The sequence below is a fragment of the Drosophila serrata genome, unplaced genomic scaffold (genome assembly GCF_035046125.1).
Source record: "Drosophila serrata isolate PLE 108 unplaced genomic scaffold, ASM3504612v1 contig_8, whole genome shotgun sequence".
NCBI lineage: Eukaryota > Metazoa > Arthropoda > Insecta > Diptera > Drosophilidae > Drosophila > Drosophila serrata.
In genome coordinates this window covers 1,018,542-1,045,445 of record NW_028256906.1, presented here as the reverse complement: position 1 = coordinate 1,045,445, position 26,904 = coordinate 1,018,542, and the positions used below count along the sequence as shown (strand labels likewise).

The following is a 26,904-nucleotide window of genomic DNA, read 5'->3' as shown; positions in this document are numbered from 1 at the left end:
TTTTAACACATTTATGCGATTTTTAAACTTTGATTGTCCCAAATAATACTTACAAAATTATTAAATAAAAATGTCGATTTCAAGAATCTTGCAGAGAAAAATATAATTTTAATCGGCGAAGGAGCCATTTCCGATCCTATAAAGTATATATATTCTTGATCAGCATTAACAGGAGAGTCGATCTGGCCGTGTTTGGATGAAAACAAATTTTTTGCAATTTTTTCAAAATTTTATAAGGGGTTACATCATTAAAATTATAAAAAATTGATAAAAATTTGAATATTTTAAAATTTTAAATTGAGTATGCAGATTTGTAAACATGTAAAAAACTAGCTCAGAGAAGGTTTCCGAATTAAAATTAATGCATTTTTAACATAGTTATGCGATTTTTAAACTTTCATTGTCCCAAAGTATATGGTATAAAAAAATCGATTTAAAAAACAATTTTCAAATATAAATTATTTACCTCCAAAAACCTAACACAGGAACAAATAAAGTGTAGTATGCAGATTTGTTAACCTCCAATCAACGAACCCAAGAACGCTTTCCGAATTGAAATTAATGAATTTTTAACACATTTATGCGATTTTTAAACTTTGATTGTCCCAAATAATACTTACAAAATTATTAAATAAAAATGTCGATTTCAAGAATCTTGCAGAGAAAAATATAATTTTAATCGGCGAAGGAGCCATTTCCGATCCTATAAAGTATATATATTCTTGATCAGCATTAACAGGAGAGTCGATCTGGCCGTGTTTGGATGAAAACAAATTTTTTGCAATTTTTTCAAAATTTTATAAGGGGTTACATCATTAAAATTATAAAAAATTGATAAAAATTTGAATATTTTAAAATTTTAAATTGAGTATACAGATTTGTAAACATGTAAAAAACTAGCTCAGAGAAGGTTTCCGAATTAAAATTAATGCATTTTTAACATAGTTATGCGATTTTTAAACTTTCATTGTCCCAAAGTATATGGTATAAAAAAATCGATTTAAAAAACAATTTTCAAATATAAATTATTTACCTCCAAAAACCTAACACAGGAACAAATAAAGTGTAGTATGCAGATTTGTTAACCTCCAATCAACGAACCCAAGAACGCTTTCCGAATTGAAATTAATGAATTTTTAACACATTTATGCGATTTTTAAACTTTGATTGTCCCAAATAATACTTACAAAATTATTAAATAAAAATGTCGATTTCAAGAATCTTGCAGAGAAAAATATAATTTTAATCGGCGAAGGAGCCATTTCCGATCCTATAAAGTATATATATTCTTGATCAGCATTAACAGGAGAGTCGATCTGGCCGTGTTTGGATGAAAACAAATTTTTTGCAATTTTTTCAAAATTTTATAAGGGGTTACATCATTAAAATTGTAAAAAATTGATAAAAATTTGAATATTTTAAAATTTTAAATTGAGTATACAGATTTGTAAACATGTAAAAAACTAGCTCAGAGAAGGTTTCCGAATTAAAATTAATGCATTTTTAACATAGTTATGCGATTTTTAAACTTTCATTGTCCCAAAGTATATGGTATAAAAAAATCGATTTAAAAAACAATTTTCAAATATAAATTATTTACCTCCAAAAACCTAACACAGGAACAAATAAAGTGTAGTATGCAGATTTGTTAACCTCCAATCAACGAACCCAAGAACGCTTTCCGAATTGAAATTAATGAATTTTTAACACATTTATGCGATTTTTAAACTTTGATTGTCCCAAATAATACTTACAAAATTATTAAATAAAAATGTCGATTTCAAGAATCTTGCAGAGAAAAATATAATTTTAATCGGCGAAGGAGCCATTTCCGATCCTATAAAGTATATATATTCTTGATCAGCATTAACAGGAGAGTCGATCTGGCCGTGTTTGGATGAAAACAAATTTTTTGCAATTTTTTCAAAATTTTATAAGGGGTTACATCATTAAAATTCTAAAAAATTGATAAAAATTTGAATATTTTAAAATTTTAAATTGAGTATACAGATTTGTAAACATGTAAAAAACTAGCTCAGAGAAGGTTTCCGAATTAAAATTAATGCATTTTTAACATAGTTATGCGATTTTTAAACTTTCATTGTCCCAAAGTATATGGTATAAAAAAATCGATTTAAAAAACAATTTTCAAATATAAATTATTTACCTCCAAAAACCTAACACAGGAACAAATAAAGTGTAGTATGCAGATTTGTTAACCTCCAATCAACGAACCCAAGAACGCTTTCCGAATTGAAATTAATGAATTTTTAACACATTTATGCGATTTTTAAACTTTGATTGTCCCAAATAATACTTACAAAATTATTAAATAAAAATGTCGATTTCAAGAATCTTGCAGAGAAAAATATAATTTTAATCGGCGAAGGAGCCATTTCCGATCCTATAAAGTATATATATTCTTGATCAGCATTAACAGGAGAGTCGATCTGGCCGTGTTTGGATGAAAACAAATTTTTTGCAATTTTTTCAAAATTTTATAAGGGGTTACATCATTAAAATTGTAAAAAATTGATTAAAATTTGAATATTTTAAAATTTTAAATTGAGTATACAGATTTGTAAACATGTAAAAAACTAGCTCAGAGAAGGTTTCCGAATTAAAATTAATGCATTTTTAACATAGTTATGCGATTTTTAAACTTTCATTGTCCCAAAGTATATGGTATAAAAAAATCGATTTAAAAAACAATTTTCAAATATAAATTATTTACCTCCAAAAACCTAACACAGGAACAAATAAAGTGTAGTATGCAGATTTGTTAACCTCCAATCAACGAACCCAAGAACGCTTTCCGAATTGAAATTAATGAATTTTTAACACATTTATGCGATTTTTAAACTTTGATTGTCCCAAATAATACTTACAAAATTATTAAATAAAAATGTCGATTTCAAGAATCTTGCAGAGAAAAATATAATTTTAATCGGCGAAGGAGCCATTTCCGATCCTATAAAGTATATATATTCTTGATCAGCATTAACAGGAGAGTCGATCTGGCCGTGTTTGGATGAAAACAAATTTTTTGCAATTTTTTCAAAATTTTATAAGGGGTTACATCATTAAAATTGTAAAAAATTGATAAAAATTTGAATATTTTAAAATTTTAAATTGAGTATACAGATTTGTAAACATGTAAAAAACTAGCTCAGAGAAGGTTTCCGAATTAAAATTAATGCATTTTTAACATAGTTATGCGATTTTTAAACTTTCATTGTCCCAAAGTATATGGTATAAAAAAATCGATTTAAAAAACAATTTTCAAATATAAATTATTTACCTCCAAAAACCTAACACAGGAACAAATAAAGTGTAGTATGCAGATTTGTTAACCTCCAATCAACGAACCCAAGAACGCTTTCCGAATTGAAATTAATGAATTTTTAACACATTTATGCGATTTTTAAACTTTGATTGTCCCAAATAATACTTACAAAATTATTAAATAAAAATGTCGATTTCAAGAATCTTGCAGAGAAAAATATAATTTTAATCGGCGAAGGAGCCATTTCCGATCCTATAAAGTATATATATTCTTGATCAGCATTAACAGGAGAGTCGATCTGGCCGTGTTTGGATGAAAACAAATTTTTTGCAATTTTTTCAAAATTTTATAAGGGGTTACATCATTAAAATTGTAAAAAATTGATTAAAATTTGAATATTTTAAAATTTTAAATTGAGTATACAGATTTGTAAACATGTAAAAAACTAGCTCAGAGAAGGTTTCCGAATTAAAATTAATGCATTTTTAACATAGTTATGCGATTTTTAAACTTTCATTGTCCCAAAGTATATGGTATAAAAAAATCGATTTAAAAAACAATTTTCAAATATAAATTATTTACCTCCAAAAACCTAACACAGGAACAAATAAAGTGTAGTATGCAGATTTGTTAACCTCCAATCAACGAACCCAAGAACGCTTTCCGAATTGAAATTAATGAATTTTTAACACATTTATGCGATTTTGAAACTTTGATTGTCCCAAATAATACTTACAAAATTATTAAATAAAAATGTCGATTTCAAGAATCTTGCAGAGAAAAATATAATTTTAATCGGCGAAGGAGCCATTTCCGATCCTATAAAGTATATATATTCTTGATCAGCATTAACAGGAGAGTCGATCTGGCCGTGTTTGGATGAAAACAAATTTTTTGCAATTTTTTCAAAATTTTATAAGGGGTTACATCATTAAAATTGTAAAAAATTGATAAAAATTTGAATATTTTAAAATTTTAAATTGAGTATACAGATTTGTAAACATGTAAAAAACTAGCTCAGAGAAGGTTTCCGAATTAAAATTAATGCATTTTTAACATAGTTATGCGATTTTTAAACTTTCATTGTCCCAAAGTATATGGTATAAAAAAATCGATTTAAAAAACAATTTTCAAATATAAATTATTTACCTCCAAAAACCTAACACAGGAACAAATAAAGTGTAGTAAGCAGATTTGTTAACCTCCAATCAACGAACCCAAGAACGCTTTCCGAATTGAAATTAATGAATTTTTAACACATTTATGCGATTTTTAAACTTTGATTGTCCCAAATAATACTTACAAAATTATTAAATAAAAATGTCGATTTCAAGAATCTTGCAGAGAAAAATATAATTTTAATCGGCGAAGGAGCCATTTCCGATCCTATAAAGTATATATATTCTTGATCAGCATTAACAGGAGAGTCGATCTGGCCGTGTTTGGATGAAAACAAATTTTTTGCAATTTTTTCAAAATTTTATAAGGGGTTACATCATTAAAATTATAAAAAATTGATAAAAATTTGAATATTTTAAAATTTTAAATTGAGTATGCAGATTTGTAAACATGTAAAAAACTAGCTCAGAGAAGGTTTCCGAATTAAAATTAATGCATTTTTAACATAGTTATGCGATTTTTAAACTTTCATTGTCCCAAAGTATATGGTATAAAAAAATCGATTTAAAAAACAATTTTCAAATATAAATTATTTACCTCCAAAAACCTAACACAGGAACAAATAAAGTGTAGTATGCAGATTTGTTAACCTCCAATCAACGAACCCAAGAACGCTTTCCGAATTGAAATTAATGAATTTTTAACACATTTATGCGATTTTTAAACTTTGATTGTCCCAAATAATACTTACAAAATTATTAAATAAAAATGTCGATTTCAAGAATCTTGCAGAGAAAAATATAATTTTAATCGGCGAAGGAGCCATTTCCGATCCTATAAAGTATATATATTCTTGATCAGCATTAACAGGAGAGTCGATCTGGCCGTGTTTGGATGAAAACAAATTTTTTGCAATTTTTTCAAAATTTTATAAGGGGTTACATCATTAAAATTATAAAAAATTGATAAAAATTTGAATATTTTAAAATTTTAAATTGAGTATACAGATTTGTAAACATGTAAAAAACTAGCTCAGAGAAGGTTTCCGAATTAAAATTAATGCATTTTTAACATAGTTATGCGATTTTTAAACTTTCATTGTCCCAAAGTATATGGTATAAAAAAATCGATTTAAAAAACAATTTTCAAATATAAATTATTTACCTCCAAAAACCTAACACAGGAACAAATAAAGTGTAGTATGCAGATTTGTTAACCTCCAATCAACGAACCCAAGAACGCTTTCCGAATTGAAATTAATGAATTTTTAACACATTTATGCGATTTTTAAACTTTGATTGTCCCAAATAATACTTACAAAATTATTAAATAAAAATGTCGATTTCAAGAATCTTGCAGAGAAAAATATAATTTTAATCGGCGAAGGAGCCATTTCCGATCCTATAAAGTATATATATTCTTGATCAGCATTAACAGGAGAGTCGATCTGGCCGTGTTTGGATGAAAACAAATTTTTTGCAATTTTTTCAAAATTTTATAAGGGGTTACATCATTAAAATTGTAAAAAATTGATAAAAATTTGAATATTTTAAAATTTTAAATTGAGTATACAGATTTGTAAACATGTAAAAAACTAGCTCAGAGAAGGTTTCCGAATTAAAATTAATGCATTTTTAACATAGTTATGCGATTTTTAAACTTTCATTGTCCCAAAGTATATGGTATAAAAAAATCGATTTAAAAAACAATTTTCAAATATAAATTATTTACCTCCAAAAACCTAACACAGGAACAAATAAAGTGTAGTATGCAGATTTGTTAACCTCCAATCAACGAACCCAAGAACGCTTTCCGAATTGAAATTAATGAATTTTTAACACATTTATGCGATTTTTAAACTTTGATTGTCCCAAATAATACTTACAAAATTATTAAATAAAAATGTCGATTTCAAGAATCTTGCAGAGAAAAATATAATTTTAATCGGCGAAGGAGCCATTTCCGATCCTATAAAGTATATATATTCTTGATCAGCATTAACAGGAGAGTCGATCTGGCCGTGTTTGGATGAAAACAAATTTTTTGCAATTTTTTCAAAATTTTATAAGGGGTTACATCATTAAAATTGTAAAAAATTGATAAAAATTTGAATATTTTAAAATTTTAAATTGAGTATACAGATTTGTAAACATGTAAAAAACTAGCTCAGAGAAGGTTTCCGAATTAAAATTAATGCATTTTTAACATAGTTATGCGATTTTTAAACTTTCATTGTCCCAAAGTATATGGTATAAAAAAATCGATTTAAAAAACAATTTTCAAATATAAATTATTTACCTCCAAAAACCTAACACAGGAACAAATAAAGTGTAGTATGCAGATTTGTTAACCTCCAATCAACGAACCCAAGAACGCTTTCCGAATTGAAATTAATGAATTTTTAACACATTTATGCGATTTTTAAACTTTGATTGTCCCAAATAATACTTACAAAATTATTAAATAAAAATGTCGATTTCAAGAATCTTGCAGAGAAAAATATAATTTTAATCGGCGAAGGAGCCATTTCCGATCCTATAAAGTATATATATTCTTGATCAGCATTAACAGGAGAGTCGATCTGGCCGTGTTTGGATGAAAACAAATTTTTTGCAATTTTTTCAAAATTTTATAAGGGGTTACATCATTAAAATTGTAAAAAATTGATAAAAATTTGAATATTTTAAAATTTTAAATTGAGTATGCATATTTGTAAACATGTAAAAAACTAGCTCAGAGAAGGTTTCCGAATTAAAATTAATGCATTTTTAACATAGTTATGCGATTTTTAAACTTTCATTGTCCCAAAGTATATGGTATAAAAAAATCGATTTAAAAAACATTTTTCAAATATACATTATTTACCTCCAAAAACCTAACACAGGAACAAATGAAGTGTAGTATGCAGATTTGTAAACCTCCAATCAACGAACCCAAGAACGCTTTCCGAATTGAAATTAATGAATTTTTAACACATTTATGCGATTTTTAAACTTTGATTGTCCCAAATAATACTTACAAAATTATTAAATAAAAATGTCGATTTCAAGAATCTTGCAGAGAAAAATATAATTTTAATCGGCGAAGGAGCCATTTCCGATCCTATAAAGTATATATATTCTTGATCAGCATTAACAGGAGAGTCGATCTGGCCGTGTTTGGATGAAAACAAATTTTTTGCAATTTTTTCAAAATTTTATAAGGGGTTACATCATTAAAATTGTAAAAAATTGATAAAAATTTGAATATTTTAAAATTTTAAATTGAGTATACAGATTTGTAAACATGTAAAAAACTAGCTCAGAGAAGGTTTCCGAATTAAAATTAATGCATTTTTAACATAGTTATGCGATTTTTAAACTTTCATTGTCCCAAAGTATATGGTATAAAAAAATCGATTTAAAAAACAATTTTCAAATATAAATTATTTACCTCCAAAAACCTAACACAGGAACAAATAAAGTGTAGTATGCAGATTTGTTAACCTCCAATCAACGAACCCAAGAACGCTTTCCGAATTGAAATTAATGAATTTTTAACACATTTATGCGATTTTTAAACTTTGATTGTCCCAAATAATACTTACAAAATTATTAAATAAAAATGTCGATTTCAAGAATCTTGCAGAGAAAAATATAATTTTAATCGGCGAAGGAGCCATTTCCGATCCTATAAAGTATATATATTCTTGATCAGCATTAACAGGAGAGTCGATCTGGCCGTGTTTGGATGAAAACAAATTTTTTGCAATTTTTTCAAAATTTTATAAGGGGTTACATCATTAAAATTGTAAAAAATTGATAAAAATTTGAATATTTTAAAATTTTAAATTGAGTATACAGATTTGTAAACATGTAAAAAACTAGCTCAGAGAAGGTTTCCGAATTAAAATTAATGCATTTTTAACATAGTTATGCGATTTTTAAACTTTCATTGTCCCAAAGTATATGGTATAAAAAAATCGATTTAAAAAACAATTTTCAAATATAAATTATTTACCTCCAAAAACCTAACACAGGAACAAATAAAGTGTAGTATGCAGATTTGTTAACCTCCAATCAACGAACCCAAGAACGCTTTCCGAATTGAAATTAATGAATTTTTAACACATTTATGCGATTTTTAAACTTTGATTGTCCCAAATAATACTTACAAAATTATTAAATAAAAATGTCGATTTCAAGAATCTTGCAGAGAAAAATATAATTTTAATCGGCGAAGGAGCCATTTCCGATCCTATAAAGTATATATATTCTTGATCAGCATTAACAGGAGAGTCGATCTGGCCGTGTTTGGATGAAAACAAATTTTTTGCAATTTTTTCAAAATTTTATAAGGGGTTACATCATTAAAATTGTAAAAAATTGATAAAAATTTGAATATTTTAAAATTTTAAATTGAGTATGCATATTTGTAAACATGTAAAAAACTAGCTCAGAGAAGGTTTCCGAATTAAAATTAATGCATTTTTAACATAGTTATGCGATTTTTAAACTTTCATTGTCCCAAAGTATATGGTATAAAAAAATCGATTTAAAAAACATTTTTCAAATATACATTATTTACCTCCAAAAACCTAACACAGGAACAAATGAAGTGTAGTATGCAGATTTGTAAACCTCCAATCAACGAACCCAAGAACGCTTTCCGAATTGAAATTAATGAATTTTTAACACATTTATGCGATTTTTAAACTTTGATTGTCCCAAATAATACTTACAAAATTATTAAATAAAAATGTCGATTTCAAGAATCTTGCAGAGAAAAATATAATTTTAATCGGCGAAGGAGCCATTTCCGATCCTATAAAGTATATATATTCTTGATCAGCATTAACAGGAGAGTCGATCTGGCCGTGTTTGGATGAAAACAAATTTTTTGCAATTTTTTCAAAATTTTATAAGGGGTTACATCATTAAAATTGTAAAAAATTGATAAAAATTTGAATATTTTAAAATTTTAAATTGAGTATGCATATTTGTAAACATGTAAAAAACTAGCTCAGAGAAGGTTTCCGAATTAAAATTAATGCATTTTTAACATAGTTATGCGATTTTTAAACTTTCATTGTCCCAAAGTATATGGTATAAAAAAATCGATTTAAAAAACAATTTTCAAATATAAATTATTTACCTCCAAAAACCTAACACAGGAACAAATAAAGTGTAGTATGCAGATTTGTTAACCTCCAATCAACGAACCCAAGAACGCTTTCCGAATTGAAATTAATGAATTTTTAACACATTTATGCGATTTTTAAACTTTGATTGTCCCAAATAATACTTACAAAATTATTAAATAAAAATGTCGATTTCAAGAATCTTGCAGAGAAAAATATAATTTTAATCGGCGAAGGAGCCATTTCCGATCCTATAAAGTATATATATTCTTGATCAGCATTAACAGGAGAGTCGATCTGGCCGTGTTTGGATGAAAACAAATTTTTTGCAATTTTTTCAAAATTTTATAAGGGGTTACATCATTAAAATTGTAAAAAATTGATAAAAATTTGAATATTTTAAAATTTTAAATTGAGTATACAGATTTGTAAACATGTAAAAAACTAGCTCAGAGAAGGTTTCCGAATTAAAATTAATGCATTTTTAACATAGTTATGCGATTTTTAAACTTTCATTGTCCCAAAGTATATGGTATAAAAAAATCGATTTAAAAAACATTTTTCAAATATACATTATTTACCTCCAAAAACCTAACACAGGAACAAATGAAGTGTAGTATGCAGATTTGTAAACCTCCAATCAACGAACCCAAGAACGCTTTCCGAATTGAAATTAATGAATTTTTAACACATTTATGCGATTTTTAAACTTTGATTGTCCCAAATAATACTTACAAAATTATTAAATAAAAATGTCGATTTCAAGAATCTTGCAGAGAAAAATATAATTTTAATCGGCGAAGGAGCCATTTCCGATCCTATAAAGTATATATATTCTTGATCAAAATTAACAGGAGAGTCGATCTGGCCGTGTTTGGATGAAAACAAATTTTATGCAATTTTTTCAAAATTTTATAAGGGGTTACATCATTAAAATTGTAAAAAATTGATAAAAATTTGAATATTTTAAAATTTTAAATTGAGTATGCAGATTTGTAAACATGTAAAAAACTAGCTCAGAGAAGGTTTCCGAATTAAAATTAATGCATTTTTAACATAGTTATGCGATTTTTAAACTTTCATTGTCCCAAAGTATATGGTATAAAAAAATCGATTTAAAAAACATTTTTCAAATATACATTATTTACCTCCAAAAACCTAACACAGGAACAAATGAATTGTAGTATGCAGATTTGTAAACCTCCAATCAACGAACCCAAGAACGCTTTCCGAATTGAAATTAATGAATTTTTAACACATTTATGCGATTTTTAAACTTTGATTGTCCCAAATAATACTTACAAAATTATTAAATAAAAATGTCGATTTCAAGAATCTTGCAGAGAAAAATATAATTTTAATCGGCGAAGGAGCCATTTCCGATCCTATAAAGTATATATATTCTTGATCAGCATTAACAGGAGAGTCGATCTGGCCGTGTTTGGATGAAAACAAATTTTTTGCAATTTTTTCAAAATTTTATAAGGGGTTACATCATTAAAATTGTAAAAAATTGATAAAAATTTGAATATTTTAAAATTTTAAATTGAGTATACAGATTTGTAAACATGTAAAAAACTAGCTCAGAGAAGGTTTCCGAATTAAAATTAATGCATTTTTAACATAGTTATGCGATTTTTAAACTTTCATTGTCCCAAAGTATATGGTATAAAAAAATCGATTTAAAAAACATTTTTCAAATATACATTATTTACTTTCAAAAACCTATCACAGGAACAAATGAAGTGTAGTATGCAGATTTGTAAACCTCCAATCAACGAACCCAAGAACGCTTTCCGAATTGAAATTAATGAATTTTTAACACATTTATGCGATTTTTAAACTTTGATTGTTCCAAATAATACTTACAAAATTATTAAATAAAAATGTCGATTTCAAGAATCTTGCAGAGAAAAATATAATTTTAATCGGCGAAGGAGCCATTTCCGATCCTATAAAGTATATATATTCTTGATCAGCATTAACAGGAGAGTCGATCTGGCCGTGTTTGGATGAAAACAAATTTTTTGCAATTTTTTCAAAATTTTATAAGGGGTTACATCATTAAAATTGTAAAAAATTGATAAAAATTTGAATTTTTAAAATTTTAAATTGAGTATACAGATTTGTAAACATGTAAAAAACTAGCTCAGAGAAGGTTTCCGAATTAAAATTAATGCATTTTTAACATAGTTATGCGATTTTTAAACTTTCATTGTCCCAAAGTATATGGTATAAAAAAATCGATTTAAAAAACAATTTTCAAATATAAATTATTTACCTCCAAAAACCTAACACAGGAACAAATAAAGTGTAGTATGCAGATTTGTTAACCTCCAATCAACGAACCCAAGAACGCTTTCCGAATTGAAATTAATGAATTTTTAACACATTTATGCGATTTTGAAACTTTGATTGTCCCAAATAATACTTACAAAATTATTAAATAAAAATGTCGATTTCAAGAATCTTGCAGAGAAAAATATAATTTTAATCGGCGAAGGAGCCATTTCCGATCCTATAAAGTATATATATTCTTGATCAGCATTAACAGGAGAGTCGATCTGGCCGTGTTTGGATGAAAACAAATTTTTTGCAATTTTTTCAAAATTTTATAAGGGGTTACATCATTAAAATTGTAAAAAATTGATAAAAATTTGAATATTTTAAAATTTTAAATTGAGTATACAGATTTGTAAACATGTAAAAAACTAGCTCAGAGAAGGTTTCCGAATTAAAATTAATGCATTTTTAACATAGTTATGCGATTTTTAAACTTTCATTGTCCCAAAGTATATGGTATAAAAAAATCGATTTAAAAAACATTTTTCAAATATACATTATTTACCTCCAAAAACCTAACACAGGAACAAATGAAGTGTAGTATGCAGATTTGTAAACCTCCAATCAACGAACCCAAGAACGCTTTCCGAATTGAAATTAATGAATTTTTAACACATTTATGCGATTTTTAAACTTTGATTGTCCCAAATAATACTTACAAAATTATTAAATAAAAATGTCGATTTCAAGAATCTTGCAGAGAAAAATATAATTTTAATCGGCGAAGGAGCCATTTCCGATCCTATAAAGTATATATATTCTTGATCAGCATTAACAGGAGAGTCGATCTGGCCGTGTTTGGATGAAAACAAATTTTTTGCAATTTTTTCAAAATTTTATAAGGGGTTACATCATTAAAATTGTAAAAAATTGATAAAAATTTGAATATTTTAAAATTTTAAATTGAGTATACAGATTTGTAAACATGTAAAAAACTAGCTCAGAGAAGGTTTCCGAATTAAAATTAATGCATTTTTAACATAGTTATGCGATTTTTAAACTTTCATTGTCCCAAAGTATATGGTATAAAAAAATCGATTTAAAAAACAATTTTCAAATATAAATTATTTACCTCCAAAAACCTAACACAGGAACAAATAAAGTGTAGTATGCAGATTTGTTAACCTCCAATCAACGAACCCAAGAACGCTTTCCGAATTGAAATTAATGAATTTTTAACACATTTATGCGATTTTGAAACTTTGATTGTCCCAAATAATACTTACAAAATTATTAAATAAAAATGTCGATTTCAAGAATCTTGCAGAGAAAAATATAATTTTAATCGGCGAAGGAGCCATTTCCGATCCTATAAAGTATATATATTCTTGATCAGCATTAACAGGAGAGTCGATCTGGCCGTGTTTGGATGAAAACAAATTTTTTGCAATTTTTTCAAAATTTTATAAGGGGTTACATCATTAAAATTGTAAAAAATTGATAAAAATTTGAATATTTTAAAATTTTAAATTGAGTATACAGATTTGTAAACATGTAAAAAACTAGCTCAGAGAAGGTTTCCGAATTAAAATTAATGCATTTTTAACATAGTTATGCGATTTTTAAACTTTCATTGTCCCAAAGTATATGGTATAAAAAAATCGATTTAAAAAACATTTTTCAAATATACATTATTTACCTCCAAAAACCTAACACAGGAACAAATAAAGTGTAGTATGCAGATTTGTAAACCTCCAATCAACGAACCCAAGAACGCTTTCCGAATTGAAATTAATGAATTTTTAACACATTTATGCGATTTTGAAACTTTGATTGTCCCAAATAATACTTACAAAATTATTAAATAAAAATGTCGATTTCAAGAATCTTGCAGAGAAAAATATAATTTTAATCGGCGAAGGAGCCATTTCCGATCCTATAAAGTATATATATTCTTGATCAGCATTAACAGGAGAGTCGATCTGGCCGTGTTTGGATGAAAACAAATTTTTTGCAATTTTTTCAAAATTTTATAAGGGGTTACATCATTAAAATTGTAAAAAATTGATAAAAATTTGAATATTTTAAAATTTTAAATTGAGTATACAGATTTGTAAACATGTAAAAAACTAGCTCAGAGAAGGTTTCCGAATTAAAATTAATGCATTTTTAACATAGTTATGCGATTTTTAAACTTTCATTGTCCCAAAGTATATGGTATAAAAAAATCGATTTAAAAAACAATTTTCAAATATAAATTATTTACCTCCAAAAACCTAACACAGGAACAAATAAAGTGTAGTAAGCAGATTTGTTAACCTCCAATCAACGAACCCAAGAACGCTTTCCGAATTGAAATTAATGAATTTTTAACACATTTATGCGATTTTTAAACTTTGATTGTCCCAAATAATACTTACAAAATTATTAAATAAAAATGTCGATTTCAAGAATCTTGCAGAGAAAAATATAATTTTAATCGGCGAAGGAGCCATTTCCGATCCTATAAAGTATATATATTCTTGATCAAAATTAACAGGAGAGTCGATCTGGCCGTGTTTGGATGAAAACAAATTTTATGCAATTTTTTCAAAATTTTATAAGGGGTTACATCATTAAAATTGTAAAAAATTGATAAAAATTTGAATATTTTAAAATTTTAAATTGAGTATGCAGATTTGTAAACATGTAAAAAACTAGCTCAGAGAAGGTTTCCGAATTAAAATTAATGCATTTTTAACATAGTTATGCGATTTTTAAACTTTCATTGTCCCAAAGTATATGGTATAAAAAAATCGATTTAAAAAACATTTTTCAAATATACATTATTTACCTCCAAAAACCTAACACAGGAACAAATGAAGTGTAGTATGCAGATTTGTAAACCTCCAATCAACGAACCCAAGAACGCTTTCCGAATTGAAATTAATGAATTTTTAACACATTTATGCGATTTTTAAACTTTGATTGTCCCAAATAATACTTACAAAATTATTAAATAAAAATGTCGATTTCAAGAATCTTGCAGAGAAAAATATAATTTTAATCGGCGAAGGAGCCATTTCCGATCCTATAAAGTATATATATTCTTGATCAGCATTAACAGGAGAGTCGATCTGGCCGTGTTTGGATGAAAACAAATTTTTTGCAATTTTTTCAAAATTTTATAAGGGGTTACATCATTAAAATTGTAAAAAATTGATAAAAATTTGAATATTTTAAAATTTTAAATTGAGTATACAGATTTGTAAACATGTAAAAAACTAGCTCAGAGAAGGTTTCCGAATTAAAATTAATGCATTTTTAACATAGTTATGCGATTTTTAAACTTTCATTGTCCCAAAGTATATGGTATAAAAAAATCGATTTAAAAAACAATTTTCAAATATAAATTATTTACCTCCAAAAACCTAACACAGGAACAAATAAAGTGTAGTATGCAGATTTGTTAACCTCCAATCAACGAACCCAAGAACGCTTTCCGAATTGAAATTAATGAATTTTTAACACATTTATGCGATTTTTAAACTTTGATTGTCCCAAATAATACTTACAAAATTATTAAATAAAAATGTCGATTTCAAGAATCTTGCAGAGAAAAATATAATTTTAATCGGCGAAGGAGCCATTTCCGATCCTATAAAGTATATATATTCTTGATCAGCATTAACAGGAGAGTCGATCTGGCCGTGTTTGGATGAAAACAAATTTTTTGCAATTTTTTCAAAATTTTATAAGGGGTTACATCATTAAAATTGTAAAAAATTGATAAAAATTTGAATATTTTAAAATTTTAAATTGAGTATACAGATTTGTAAACATGTAAAAAACTAGCTCAGAGAAGGTTTCCGAATTAAAATTAATGCATTTTTAACATAGTTATGCGATTTTTAAACTTTCATTGTCCCAAAGTATATGGTATAAAAAAATCGATTTAAAAAACAAAAACATATAATTTTAATCGGCGAAGGAGCCATTTCCGATCCTATAAAGTATATATATTCTTGATCAGCATTAACAGGAGAGTCGATCTGGCCGTGTTTGGATGAAAACAAATTTTTTGCAATTTTTTCAAATTTTTATTAGGGTCAGAGAGATTTCCGAATTAAAATTAATGCATTTTTGACCAAGCTATGGGAATATTGGTTTTCGAAGTTAACTTATTTTGCATAAAAAAATATATATTTAAATATATAATATACAATGTGTTTAGATTCTGTGCGTGTGCCGGAAGAGTATATTTACGGACTCGCATGTTAGGGCTTTGTACAATTATTAGCAAAGACAACATAGACAAGACAAAAAGTCACAACGCTGACAGACACAGATTAAGTTAGGGCCTTAAGATAACAGATCCGGGGATATCGATAAAAAATAACGCACACACACCTTTGCGATAAGACCTGACCAGACACTAGAATGATAAGAGTAGTAAGCCCCCCGTCTCCTGCCCAAAACACAAATCCAAAATCCATACAAAGTGACGACAATCAAAAACAAAAATACATACATAAATCAGGACATGCACAAAATTAAAAATCCAACACTATATAAATAATATGCATACAAATATATATGTTATACATCATTTGGACAATCCGCGCTTATCAGTTTACTAGTGGCTGTCGGCGCAGGAGCAACTGCTTGTTTTCTATTTCGTTACCGCTTCAAATTCAAAGTTCTTAATTCGAAATTCTTGCGTTTTATTTTTTGCCACACAACAGCCACACACAGCCACACACAGCCCACACACCGCTTAAATGTCGCAGCACTCGAAGAAGGAGAGCAGCAGCAGCAGCAGAAGCAGCAGTAGCCATGCGAGCCAGAGCCATAAACATGCGAACAACAGCAATACCACTCCAAACTCCCACTCCGTAGCAGCCACCAGCGGCAACAAGAGCTACAAGCGACACACGGCGGCGGCCAATGGCAGTGTGAAGGCCAATAGCAACTCCCAACATACCAGCAGTTACACGACCGCCAAGTCCCTCAGTGGTAACAGCAACGCCAGTAGTAGGATTAGCATAATGCAGGGCGCCGGCGCCGCATCTGCGCAAGCGATTAACAAGAAGGAGAAGAACCAAAAAGACAAGCAGCGTGAAAGGGAACGCGTTGAACGCAGCCAGCTGGTACTCTGGCGGCGTCCGCTGCAGACCACCAAGTACTGTGGTCTCGAGCTGGCCACGCTCCTGCGCACATGGAGCGCCAGGTAAGTGATGCCTTAACCATCTTAATCCGGAGGAATCCAAACTGAAAGCAAACTGATATTCTTTTGCAGATTGCTGCAGCAGCGGCTTCTACTGGCCGTCCTGATAGTATTAGGAATTGTATTTAGCATAATTTACAAAATAGACGGTCCTCATCAGGTGTTCATTGAGCTTGTGCAACGGAACACCTGGTTCTTTGTCTACTGGATCGGACTGGGCGTACTTTCGTCCGTGGGTCTGGGTACCGGCCTGCACACGTTCCTGCTCTATTTGGGGCCGCATATAGCCAGCGTTACCCTGGCCGCCTACGAGTGCAATTCGTTACGTTTTCCCCAGCCACCGTATCCAGATGAGTGAGTATTCCATATGGCCTAATGGTTTCGCCCTCGTGTGACTAACTCATTCTCTTTTACACGCAGCATCATCTGCCCGGAGGAGCCATACGATAAGCGAGTACCAAACATTTGGTCCATCATGTCCAAAGTGCGACTGGAGGCCTTCCTATGGGGTGCAGGCACGGCGCTTGGCGAACTGCCGCCCTACTTCATGGCCAAGGCGGCGCGACTCTCGGGTTACGATCCGGACGATGCCGAGGAGCTAGCCGAATTCGAGGCGTTAAATGCCAAGCGTCATCAGAAGAACCTCAGTCTAGTGGACAAGGGCAAGCTGTTTATGGAGCGCGTTGTGGAGCGAGTCGGCTTCTTTGGCATCCTGGCCTGTGCAAGCGTGAGTGGTGGATATATCTATTCAGTGGGGTTCGTATTATATCCTCTTGCGAGAGGGAGGGTATGTGCGAACTCTGCTAACCATTTGTCTTAACTAAAAAATGGGAACTAATAACTAATTCCTCCTTGCCTTGCAGATTCCCAATCCCCTGTTTGATCTGGCTGGCATTACTTGCGGCCACTTTCTGGTGCCATTCTGGACGTTCTTCGGAGCCACGCTCATCGGCAAGGCCGTGATCAAGATGCACATACAGAAGATCTTCGTTATTATTGCCTTCAATGAGACGCTCATCGAGCGGGCGGTAGACCTCTTGGCCACGCTACCCGTGCTCGGCCATAAGCTGCAGGAACCGTTCAAGTCGTTCCTTAAGAATCAAAAGCAGCGACTGCATCGGCAGCAACGTGGAACAATCGGTGGCGTTGGCGGTCCTGGTGATTCTGGCAACCTGCTGTCCAAAATCTTTGAGACGTTCGTAATCGGTATGGTCTGCTATTTTGTAGTCTCCATTGTGAACTCCCTGGCCCAGAGCTATCACAAGCGACTGCACAAGAAACCGTCAGCGTTAACGCCACCAGGAACATCAACAGCGGCGCTCAAGAGGCTGGGCAAGTCTAAGGCTTTAAAAGATTAGAGCATGTCGCAATCTCTTCAGATCAGTTTCGTTTTTATATATATTTTGTTTAATGTTTTTGTCGCTTTTAGTCGAATTATAAGTGTATGCGGTGAAAAGATTAATCCTTTTTTTTTTGTCAGTCTGAGAAAAAGAGAAATAGAGAATAGAGCCAGAGGAATTTACCTTGTAGACTAGATTAGGAAAAGCAGGAGGAGGAGGCGAAGGAGAAGAAGGCGGAGTGATCCGTGTAGCAGCCACAATAGACGGAGATGAATATATTTCAGGAGAGTGAAAGAAAACACCCTAGTAATTTATATCTTTGCGTCGCGAAAGTAACAGACAGCAGCTAGTCGTCTCTCCTAATGAAAAGCAAAAGGAAAAGCTGTGCAAAAGACAAAACAAAAATATTAACAAGCCAGAGCAAACAGAGAACCCAAAATTAAGTGTAGAGTCAGGAGAATTAAGAATAAATTATACAAATGCTGAAAAATAAACGAAATATGAATATATATATACAACTGAAAGCCGATGTGTGTAATAATTCATATGGGAAGGCTGGGTATTATCATTCTTGTTTTTGTTGTAAAAAAATAGCCAATGTTTTTGTTTTTGTTGTTGTGGTTTTTGTTGTCGTTTTGTTGTTGTTGTTGTTGTTTTTGTTGTTGTTGTTTTTGTTGTTTTTGTTGTTTTTGTTGTTGTTGTTGTTGTTGTTGTTGTTGTAATTTTTGTTGTTGTTGTTGTTGTAATTTTTGTTGTTGTTGTTGTTGTAATTTTTGTTGTTGTTGTTGTAATTTTTGTTGTTGTTGTAATTTGTGATGTTGTTGTTGTTGTTGTAATTTGTGATGTTGTTGTTGTTGTACATACTGTGCAAATCGTGCGGTTGTGTGTTGTACATACTGTGAAATCGTGCGGTTGTGTGTTGCTGAGCCAAGCCTTCGATGTGCTCGGCGTCACTTAAAATTCGACCTGAAATACCAGGCGAACAGAAATCAGCAGCAAGCAAATTTAATTTTTTGCAAATTCATTTTACGCCCCAAAAGTATGCTACACCACCCCCAAAAGTATGCAATTACAAAAATATAAACCATTTGCCAGTGTCACCACACCCCAATTTTTTTGGCCAGTGTGTCCATATTGCAAATTTTCGGTTGCGGGACTTATCGATTAATTTATCGATGGCGGTCAATTTAAATTTAAATTCAAATTTTGCAATTTTTTGCCAGTGTCACCACACTTTAAAATTTGGCCAGTGTGTCCACATTGCAAATTTTCGGTTGCGGGATTTATCGATTAATTTATCGTTGGCGGTCAATTTAAATTTAAATTCAAATTTTGCAATTTTGCCAGTGTCACCACACTGTAAACTTTTGACCAGTGTGTCCATACTCCAAATTTTCGGTTGCGTGACTTATCGATTAATTTATCGTTGGCGGTCAATTTAAATTTAAATTCAAATTTTGCAAACTTTTTTGCCAGTAACTTTGTAACTTTTGGCCAGTATGAACACATTGTGAACCGTCGGTTGGGGGATTTATCGATTAATTTATCGTTGCCGGCAATTTACATTCAAATTTGTCGGTTAACTGATATGGCGGGTACTGATGGTCTATTTAAATTCTAATTCAAATTTGGCAGTTAAATTAATACTTTTTGAACAACAAGATTAATATCATGACTTTTTGGAATAACAAATGTGAGAAAATGCATTCTTAAATTAAATATTCAATAGTCAAAATAAGGTTTTTCAATGGTTTTGCCATTCCTAACACTTACCTTATAATTACCTTCATGCTTTGACTTGTATATGTATATATATATATATATATATATATATATATATATATATATTATATAATATAATATTATTCGTTTTTACAATTTTTTTGTAATGATTTTTCTTTATTATGAATGTTTTTAGTTTTTCTTCATCTTACAATTTTTCCCCCCAGTATATATATGTATAATAATAATAAAAAAAATGTTTTATTCTTTCAACAAATAGTTTCTCTTCTCTTTCATTATTTCATTTCTCATTTTTACTCATATTATGTTGTGGTTTCTTTCCATCATTCGTTATCCATTATGTAGCTTGACATTAAATATACAATTAACTTCACATATATAGCGTTGTATATGGCCCGATTGGCGAATACAGCTTTAGTTTCCTTCCTTCTTCCTTTCTTTCTTTTACTAAAATTTATTCTAAAAACACACGCTTAAAAATGAAGAGGGAAGCACAGATTTGTTTTTGCACAAGAGAACGAAAAAATTATATAAAAAAAATGCACACACATTTATGTATATATAAATATAAAAATCATAATGATATATTTAAAAAATAAAATATATTTATATATAGATTGATGTGTAAAAAAAACACGCGCAACGACGAAAAGTTTTCTTTTTTTTTTTTGTAACTACACACACAACAAAAATCGAGAATATATATATATATATAAAAAGGAGGTGGTAAAACACAAGACAAGAGAAAGGAAAAGCTAGGCTTTTCTTTTTATTACATTTTCATTAGTTTTTTTTCTTGTTGGGAATCTATTGCGAATGGAAGAAACTAATTTTTAAATCTCGATCAAATGCGATTTTGTTGGATTAATTATTAATTAGCCTGCGTGTGCGCGTGTGTGTGTTAAATAAATAATTAAATTAATTATTATAAATAGATCGATAGATAGATGTGTGTGTGTGTGGGAATGCTTGATTTCTTTTGGATCCGATCAGATTCGATCCTGGGTTTTTAGCACAAAAGTGTGGCTGCACATTTATAATTTATAATTTGTTGTATATATATTCTTTTTAGCTCGCTTTTTGTGTTTTGTTTTGTTTGTTTAGTTTTTTTTATATATTTTTTTAGAAAAATATATATATATATATAGAAATCCTAGCTTGGAATGTGTTCTCTCCTTAGTTGCCTTTGTATACATATACACACATATATATATATATATATATATATATATATATATATATATATATATATATTCTTGTTGCTTTTCGTTTCCAATTTACATACATTTATATATAGTTAATATTGTCATTTAGCTTTCAAAAAAATATATACTCTATGCCTTAATTTTGTTTCGTTTTTTTTCTTGCTTTTTACAATTTTCTCAGCTTTCCTTTAGTTTTTTTTTGTTTTGCAAAATAACATTACACACTCGAAAAAAATAGTAGGGGAAAAAAACAATAGGTCACAAAAAGTTGGCTTTACAAAAGTGGTTTTGTGTGTATGTGTGTGTGTGGAGTCTGATAAAACTGCTCCTAGTGTTGTGTACATTTATATATTTAGATTAACCTTTTAGTTTTAGTTTTTTACTTTTTTAATTGTATTTTTATTTAATAATAATTGCAACGCTTCTTCTGCTGGTTCTTACCTTTTCCTTCTTGTTTTTTTTTTTTTTTTTGGATATGTGTATTTGCCATCCCCTTCCCCAGAGGACCTTCTCCTGGGCCGCATTATTCTCCCACTTGGTTGCTGTGGTGCTGCTGCCTGGCTACACCTTGGTGGTGGCCTTGGCCGCCTGCCAGGATTTGTGATGTTTACTGCTAGGGCGTCCTTGTACCTCCCGTTGATGATGATGATGATGGTGTTCCGGCTCCGTTTGCATCTGTGACTGCGGCTCCTTCCTTTGCCTGATGATTCTTTGTTATGTCTGCAGGGGATAAGTGTTCTTGGTCTCCGCGGTGGAGAGCTGACGGCGACAGCTGGCCACCGCCACAGCCATCGCAACGGCAGCCGAGTGATGGGCTTGATATCAGCATTCGGACTTATCCTCCTCCACAAGGAACTGTGTATCCTTGCCGGTGTCCGCCGATGGATCCAGCTCCCTGGTGCGCAGCTGGAGCTGCGGCGATGCCTTGTGCGTGATGCTGCTGGGTGCAATGATTGCCGAGGCGGGCTCCGTAAAGGAACCGCTGGCATGATGGCCAATGGCCTTGCCCTTGGCTGAGGGTTCACCGGGAACATCATAGATGCCTGCACAGGGAGAGAAAGAGGGGATTAGATGGGGATTGATTTGGATTGCTCCAAACTCACCCGAACCATTGCCCATGCCCGGATCGGCAGTGGTGCCCGACTGCACGGCATCGTACATGGGATTGGCAAAGTCACGCGCCTTGTTGGCATTCACAGTCTGCAGGTTGTAGCCCTCAATGGGCGCCATATCACCTGCTCCGGGAGCAGAGGCGCCAGGGAAGCCACTCTCGCTGAACTCCACATTCGAGCCGTGGCGGAAGGTGACGCTCTGGGAGGAGGTCATGGCCGGCATGCGTGCCAGTTTGCCACTACAAGGAAGTAAGGAAACATGGTTAATAATGATACTTTTGCAAGGTATAAAAAACTACTTACAATGGTCGCTTGCGGATGACATACCAGGCCCCGGCGGCGGCCATCATTACCAGCACGATGACCATTATGGGCACCACCACGGCGGTGACATTTGCACCGCCATGGCCAAAGGCACCGGTGGTGCTTGTCTCACAGTGATCGCCACGGAACTCGGACATGCATTCACAGATGAGCTCGCCCTGGGCATCCTCCTTGCAGAGGCCACCATTCTGGCAAGGGCAGATCCTTGGCGCCGGACGTGGATGCTCGGCGGCAGCATTGCAAATAACCTCGGCGGTGCTGCGATGCGAGGGCGGCGGCCCAGAGGCATCGGGACAGGCACAACGATGACCGCCAGGGACGAGGAGGCACAGGTGGGAGCAGGTGGAGTTGTCACAGGGATTGGGCAGCGAGGTATTGTACCGCTTGTCGTGGTACACCTTCAGGCCGGACGGATTGACAAGATTGCGATGCAGCACCACCTGCACTCCGCGTCCGAATTTATCCTGGCGCACCAGCTCCCCGGTGTCGCGGGTCATCCAGAACATGTTCGACTCGAAGAGATCCAGGGAAACAGGATGTCGCAGCTGGTCACCCTTGACGATGGCCTTGCGGCGTGATCCATCCGCCCGCATTGACTCGATGGCATTCAGTTTGGTGTCTACCCAATAGATGATGTGATCCTGCGAGTAATCAATGGTCAATCCAGCCGGATGACGGATCTGTTCGGTAATCAACGGCCTGCGCTTAGAGCCATCCATCCAGGACACTTCGATCTTGGGCGCCGAACCGGCATCAGACCAATAGATCCTGCCCAGCTGCGGATTTACAGCTATCGATGTGGGCACCTCCAGACCGGCATTGACTATGGAACGACGATACCGACCATCGGTCTTGGCCACCATCACGCGTCCCCTTGGCTTAGAGCCCGTTCTGTCCATTTCGGTCCAGTAGAGATTCGAGGCTAGCCAGTCCACGGCCACGGCAGTGGGTTTCGAGCCGCCCTTCATGTTCAGATCCTGGGCGAAGCCAATCTTGGCCCTGCCATCAATGGCATTAACCATGTACGAACGCTTGATGGTCTTGTCATAGCTGTCCGCCCAGAACACGATCTGCTGTTGTGCATCATAGTCCAGTGCCTCGATTCTCTTCTCGGCGGCTATCACCTCGAATTCCTCGCGCTTCTGTAGGTCCAATCCTCGAATCTCTTGCCCGTTGGCAAACACCAGAATGACATCCTCCTTCTCGGCACGACACACACCACTGGCTCCATCGGTCAGATGGAAACCCTCTCGACAGCTGCACGAATAGGTGCCATTCAGGTTGTGACACTGGTGCGAACAGGTATGTTGTCGCGTGAGACACTCATCCACATCGGAGCACTTCTTCTTGTTGTCCGCCGCTATGATGTAACCCGGATAGCAGGTGCAAATGTAGCCGCCATCGGTGAGATTATGGCAATGATGCTGGCATCCGCCACGTGTCTGCTCCGAGCAGCTGCTCGTGTGATGGCATCCCAGCTCATCGCTGCCATCACCACAATCGTCGGCATAGTCACACACCTGGGAGCGTTCGATGCAATGCTTATTGGCACACTGGTATTGAGTGTACAAATCGCAGGGCTTCTGTTTGCTGGCACACAGGGTCATGTTGTTCTCATCGCTGCCATCGCCACAATTGTCCACTCCATCACAGATCTGATAGCGGGCCACACAACGATGATTCGAGCACTGGAAGCGCCGCAAGGTGTCACAGTTGAAGTCACTGCATACGCTGGGATCCTCGTCGCTGCCATCGCCACAGTCATCGGTGCCATCGCACAGATCGGACAGGGAAACGCACAAATTGTTGTTACACTGGAAACGTGACTCCGGGCAGTATCTGCCGCCCGGGAAGCGTGGTGGACAGCCCACCTCATCGGACATGTCGCGACAATCACGATCACCATCGCAGCGGAAATACGAGGCAATGCAGTGTCCAGAGGCACACTGGAAGGTGCCATTCTTGCATTGATAGCCCTCGCAGTGCATCTCATCGGAGTTATCACCGCAGTCATCCTCGTGATCGCACTGCCAGCGGGATGAGATGCATTTGCCATTGCCGCAACGGAACTCTGACTCGGAGCAGTCACGATAACGACCCTTGCACACAGCCTCGTTCTCATCGCTGGCATCGCCACAATCATCGGCAAAGTCACACATCCATTGCCTGGAATTGGATAAATCAAGGATTAATAATGGAAGCTGGCAACATTTATGTTTGCTTCACTCACTTGGGTATGCATCGGTTGTTGCCGCACTTAAAGTCCGTTTCCGCATTACATTTGGGACAGTTCTCTGGCAGCTCATCGCTGTTATCCCGGCAATCATCCTTGCCATCACAGAACAGCCACTTGGGTATGCATCGATAATTGGATTGGCCAGGACAACGCTGCCAGCCAGTGGTGCAGTTCCTCTGCCGGCACATGTAAGCAGGCTCATCCGAATCATCACCGCAATCATTGTCAAAGTCGCACATCCACAGCTGGGGAATGCAGCGTCCATTCTTGCAGGCAAACTCGGTCTTCGGGTCACAGGTTCGCTTGACTGTAACAGGAAAAGAAGAATGAATTAATATATAAGCATAACTACCCATAGTATTCTCTAGTACTTACAGCACACGGCGGGATCTTCATCGCTGCCATCCTTGCAATCAGCATCACCATCACATCGCCAGCTATCCAGGATGCAACGACCGCTGGACTTGCACTTGAAATCAGACAGTGGACAAGGCAGATCACAATTCTGTTCATCACTGCGATCTCCACAATCATCGACGCCATCGCAAATCGTGGCCGATGGTGTGCAGTTTGTATTCTTGCACTGGAAGGTACCGGCACGGCAGTGACGTGGAGCACAGGTTGCTGGTTCATCAGAGCCATCCTTGCAATCCTTCTCGCCATCGCATTTCCAGAACCAAGGTATACACTTCTCATCCCGTCCACCGCACAAATGCTGTCCAGCTGTGCAGTTGGCCACGCAGGTCTTCATGTCCCTGGCCAGATAGAATTGATTGGGACAGGCGCACTTGTAAATGGGTGCTCCCTCCTCGATGTAGCCCTCGATGTTCAGGTAGGTGGACTCCGGCGGTGGAGCAATCAGGCAGAGATGAGAGCAACCGCCGTTGTTTGTGCCACAGGGATTCGTATATGGAAGCTGTCGCAGCGGATGATTGATGTGCAGGTCATAGGGACGGTGGGTGGTGTTCCTTAGGACGGTGTAGTTGGCGCCATGGAACTTATTGGCTCGCACAATGGCCTTCAGGTTCCAATCGCTCCAATAGATATAATCATCGAACAGACTTAAGGCGAACACATGCGGCACCTTGCTGCCTGACAGCACCGTGTGACGATGTCGACCCTCCAGATCCGCATAGGCAATATAGTCCAAATGGGCATCGGCCCAGTAAATGCGATCCGTGAAGTAATCAATCGATAGGGCATTGGGCCAGGCAATGTCATCGTTCCAGTTCAGGATCCTGGTGAAATTTGAACCGTCCATGCCCATCTTGGCAATGTATGCCTGCAAATGCCACGAGGTGAAGTACAGATAACCAATGCCAGGATGAACGACGATGGCACGGGGATCAACAACGCCACTCCTCAGAGTTTTCCTCTTGGTTCCATCCAGCTCGGAGACGTCCAGGTTCTTGGAGTGCCTGTCCAGCCAGTAGAGCTTTCGGCCAACCCAATCGATGGCTATGCCTTCCAGGCCATGGGAATCATGCCTAATGACTGCCTCTCTCTCTGGCGGCGTCTCATCATCTGGTTCTCCATACTTGGCCCTGAAGATAGTCTTGGCCGTGACATCACAGAAGTACATGTACTCCTCGCGTATATCAAAGTCCAAGGCAACCACATTCATGAGATCCTGATGCATCAGATTGTACTGGTGTCCATCCACCGACATATTGCGTACATAGTACTTATTGGTGAATATCAGCCACGGTGGGATATTGTCCTTTCGCTTGCATGTATGCTCATCGTTCTGCCTCTCGTAGTAGGTCTCATCGCATTTGCAGTAGAAGCCACCTGGAGTGTTGGAACAGTGCTGGGAGCAGGCACCCGGCTGCTCCAAGCACTCATCCACATCCGCACAAGCCTTGCCATCGGCCAGGAGTCTGGTAGAAGATGGATAATATAGGTTAATAATAGTTAATAAGGCCTGGGAT

General features: G+C 34.1%; 2 protein-coding genes across 12 annotated transcripts in view; one reads left to right on the top strand and one right to left on the bottom strand.

The window, feature by feature from the left end:
- The window catches only part of Tango5 (Transport and Golgi organization 5), a 37,619-nt gene extending 18,742 nt beyond the window's left edge, over positions 1 to 18,877 (top strand). For 5 of the 10 annotated variants that reach the window (XM_086826812.1, XM_086826818.1, XM_086826843.1 and 2 more), the window contains 4 exons: positions 16,542 to 17,016; positions 17,086 to 17,367; positions 17,434 to 17,740; positions 17,877 to 18,877. In XM_086826812.1, coding sequence (XP_086682938.1) covers positions 16,568 to 17,016; positions 17,086 to 17,367; positions 17,434 to 17,740; positions 17,877 to 18,371 — 1,533 coding nt within the window. In that variant the 5' untranslated portion in view covers positions 16,542 to 16,567 and the 3' untranslated portion in view covers positions 18,372 to 18,877. Of the gene's footprint in view, positions 1 to 16,531; positions 17,017 to 17,085; positions 17,368 to 17,433; positions 17,741 to 17,876 lie in introns of all 10 variants that reach the window. The other 5 variants (XM_086826816.1, XM_086826822.1, XM_086826834.1 and 2 more) reach the window with 1 other exon arrangement.
- A 1,354-nt stretch (positions 18,878 to 20,231) lies between these two features.
- Positions 20,232 to 26,904, bottom strand: part of mgl (low-density lipoprotein receptor-related protein megalin) — a 180,762-nt gene continuing 174,089 nt past the window's right edge. For both annotated transcript variants that reach the window (XM_020953035.2, XM_086826795.1), the window contains exons 11-15: positions 25,349 to 26,853; positions 24,968 to 25,280; positions 22,717 to 24,903; positions 22,405 to 22,652; positions 20,232 to 22,344 (exon numbers count right to left, since the gene is read on the bottom strand). In XM_020953035.2, coding sequence (XP_020808694.2) covers positions 22,124 to 22,344; positions 22,405 to 22,652; positions 22,717 to 24,903; positions 24,968 to 25,280; positions 25,349 to 26,853 — 4,474 coding nt within the window. In that variant the 3' untranslated portion in view covers positions 20,232 to 22,123. The remainder of the gene's footprint in view (positions 22,345 to 22,404; positions 22,653 to 22,716; positions 24,904 to 24,967; positions 25,281 to 25,348; positions 26,854 to 26,904) is intronic.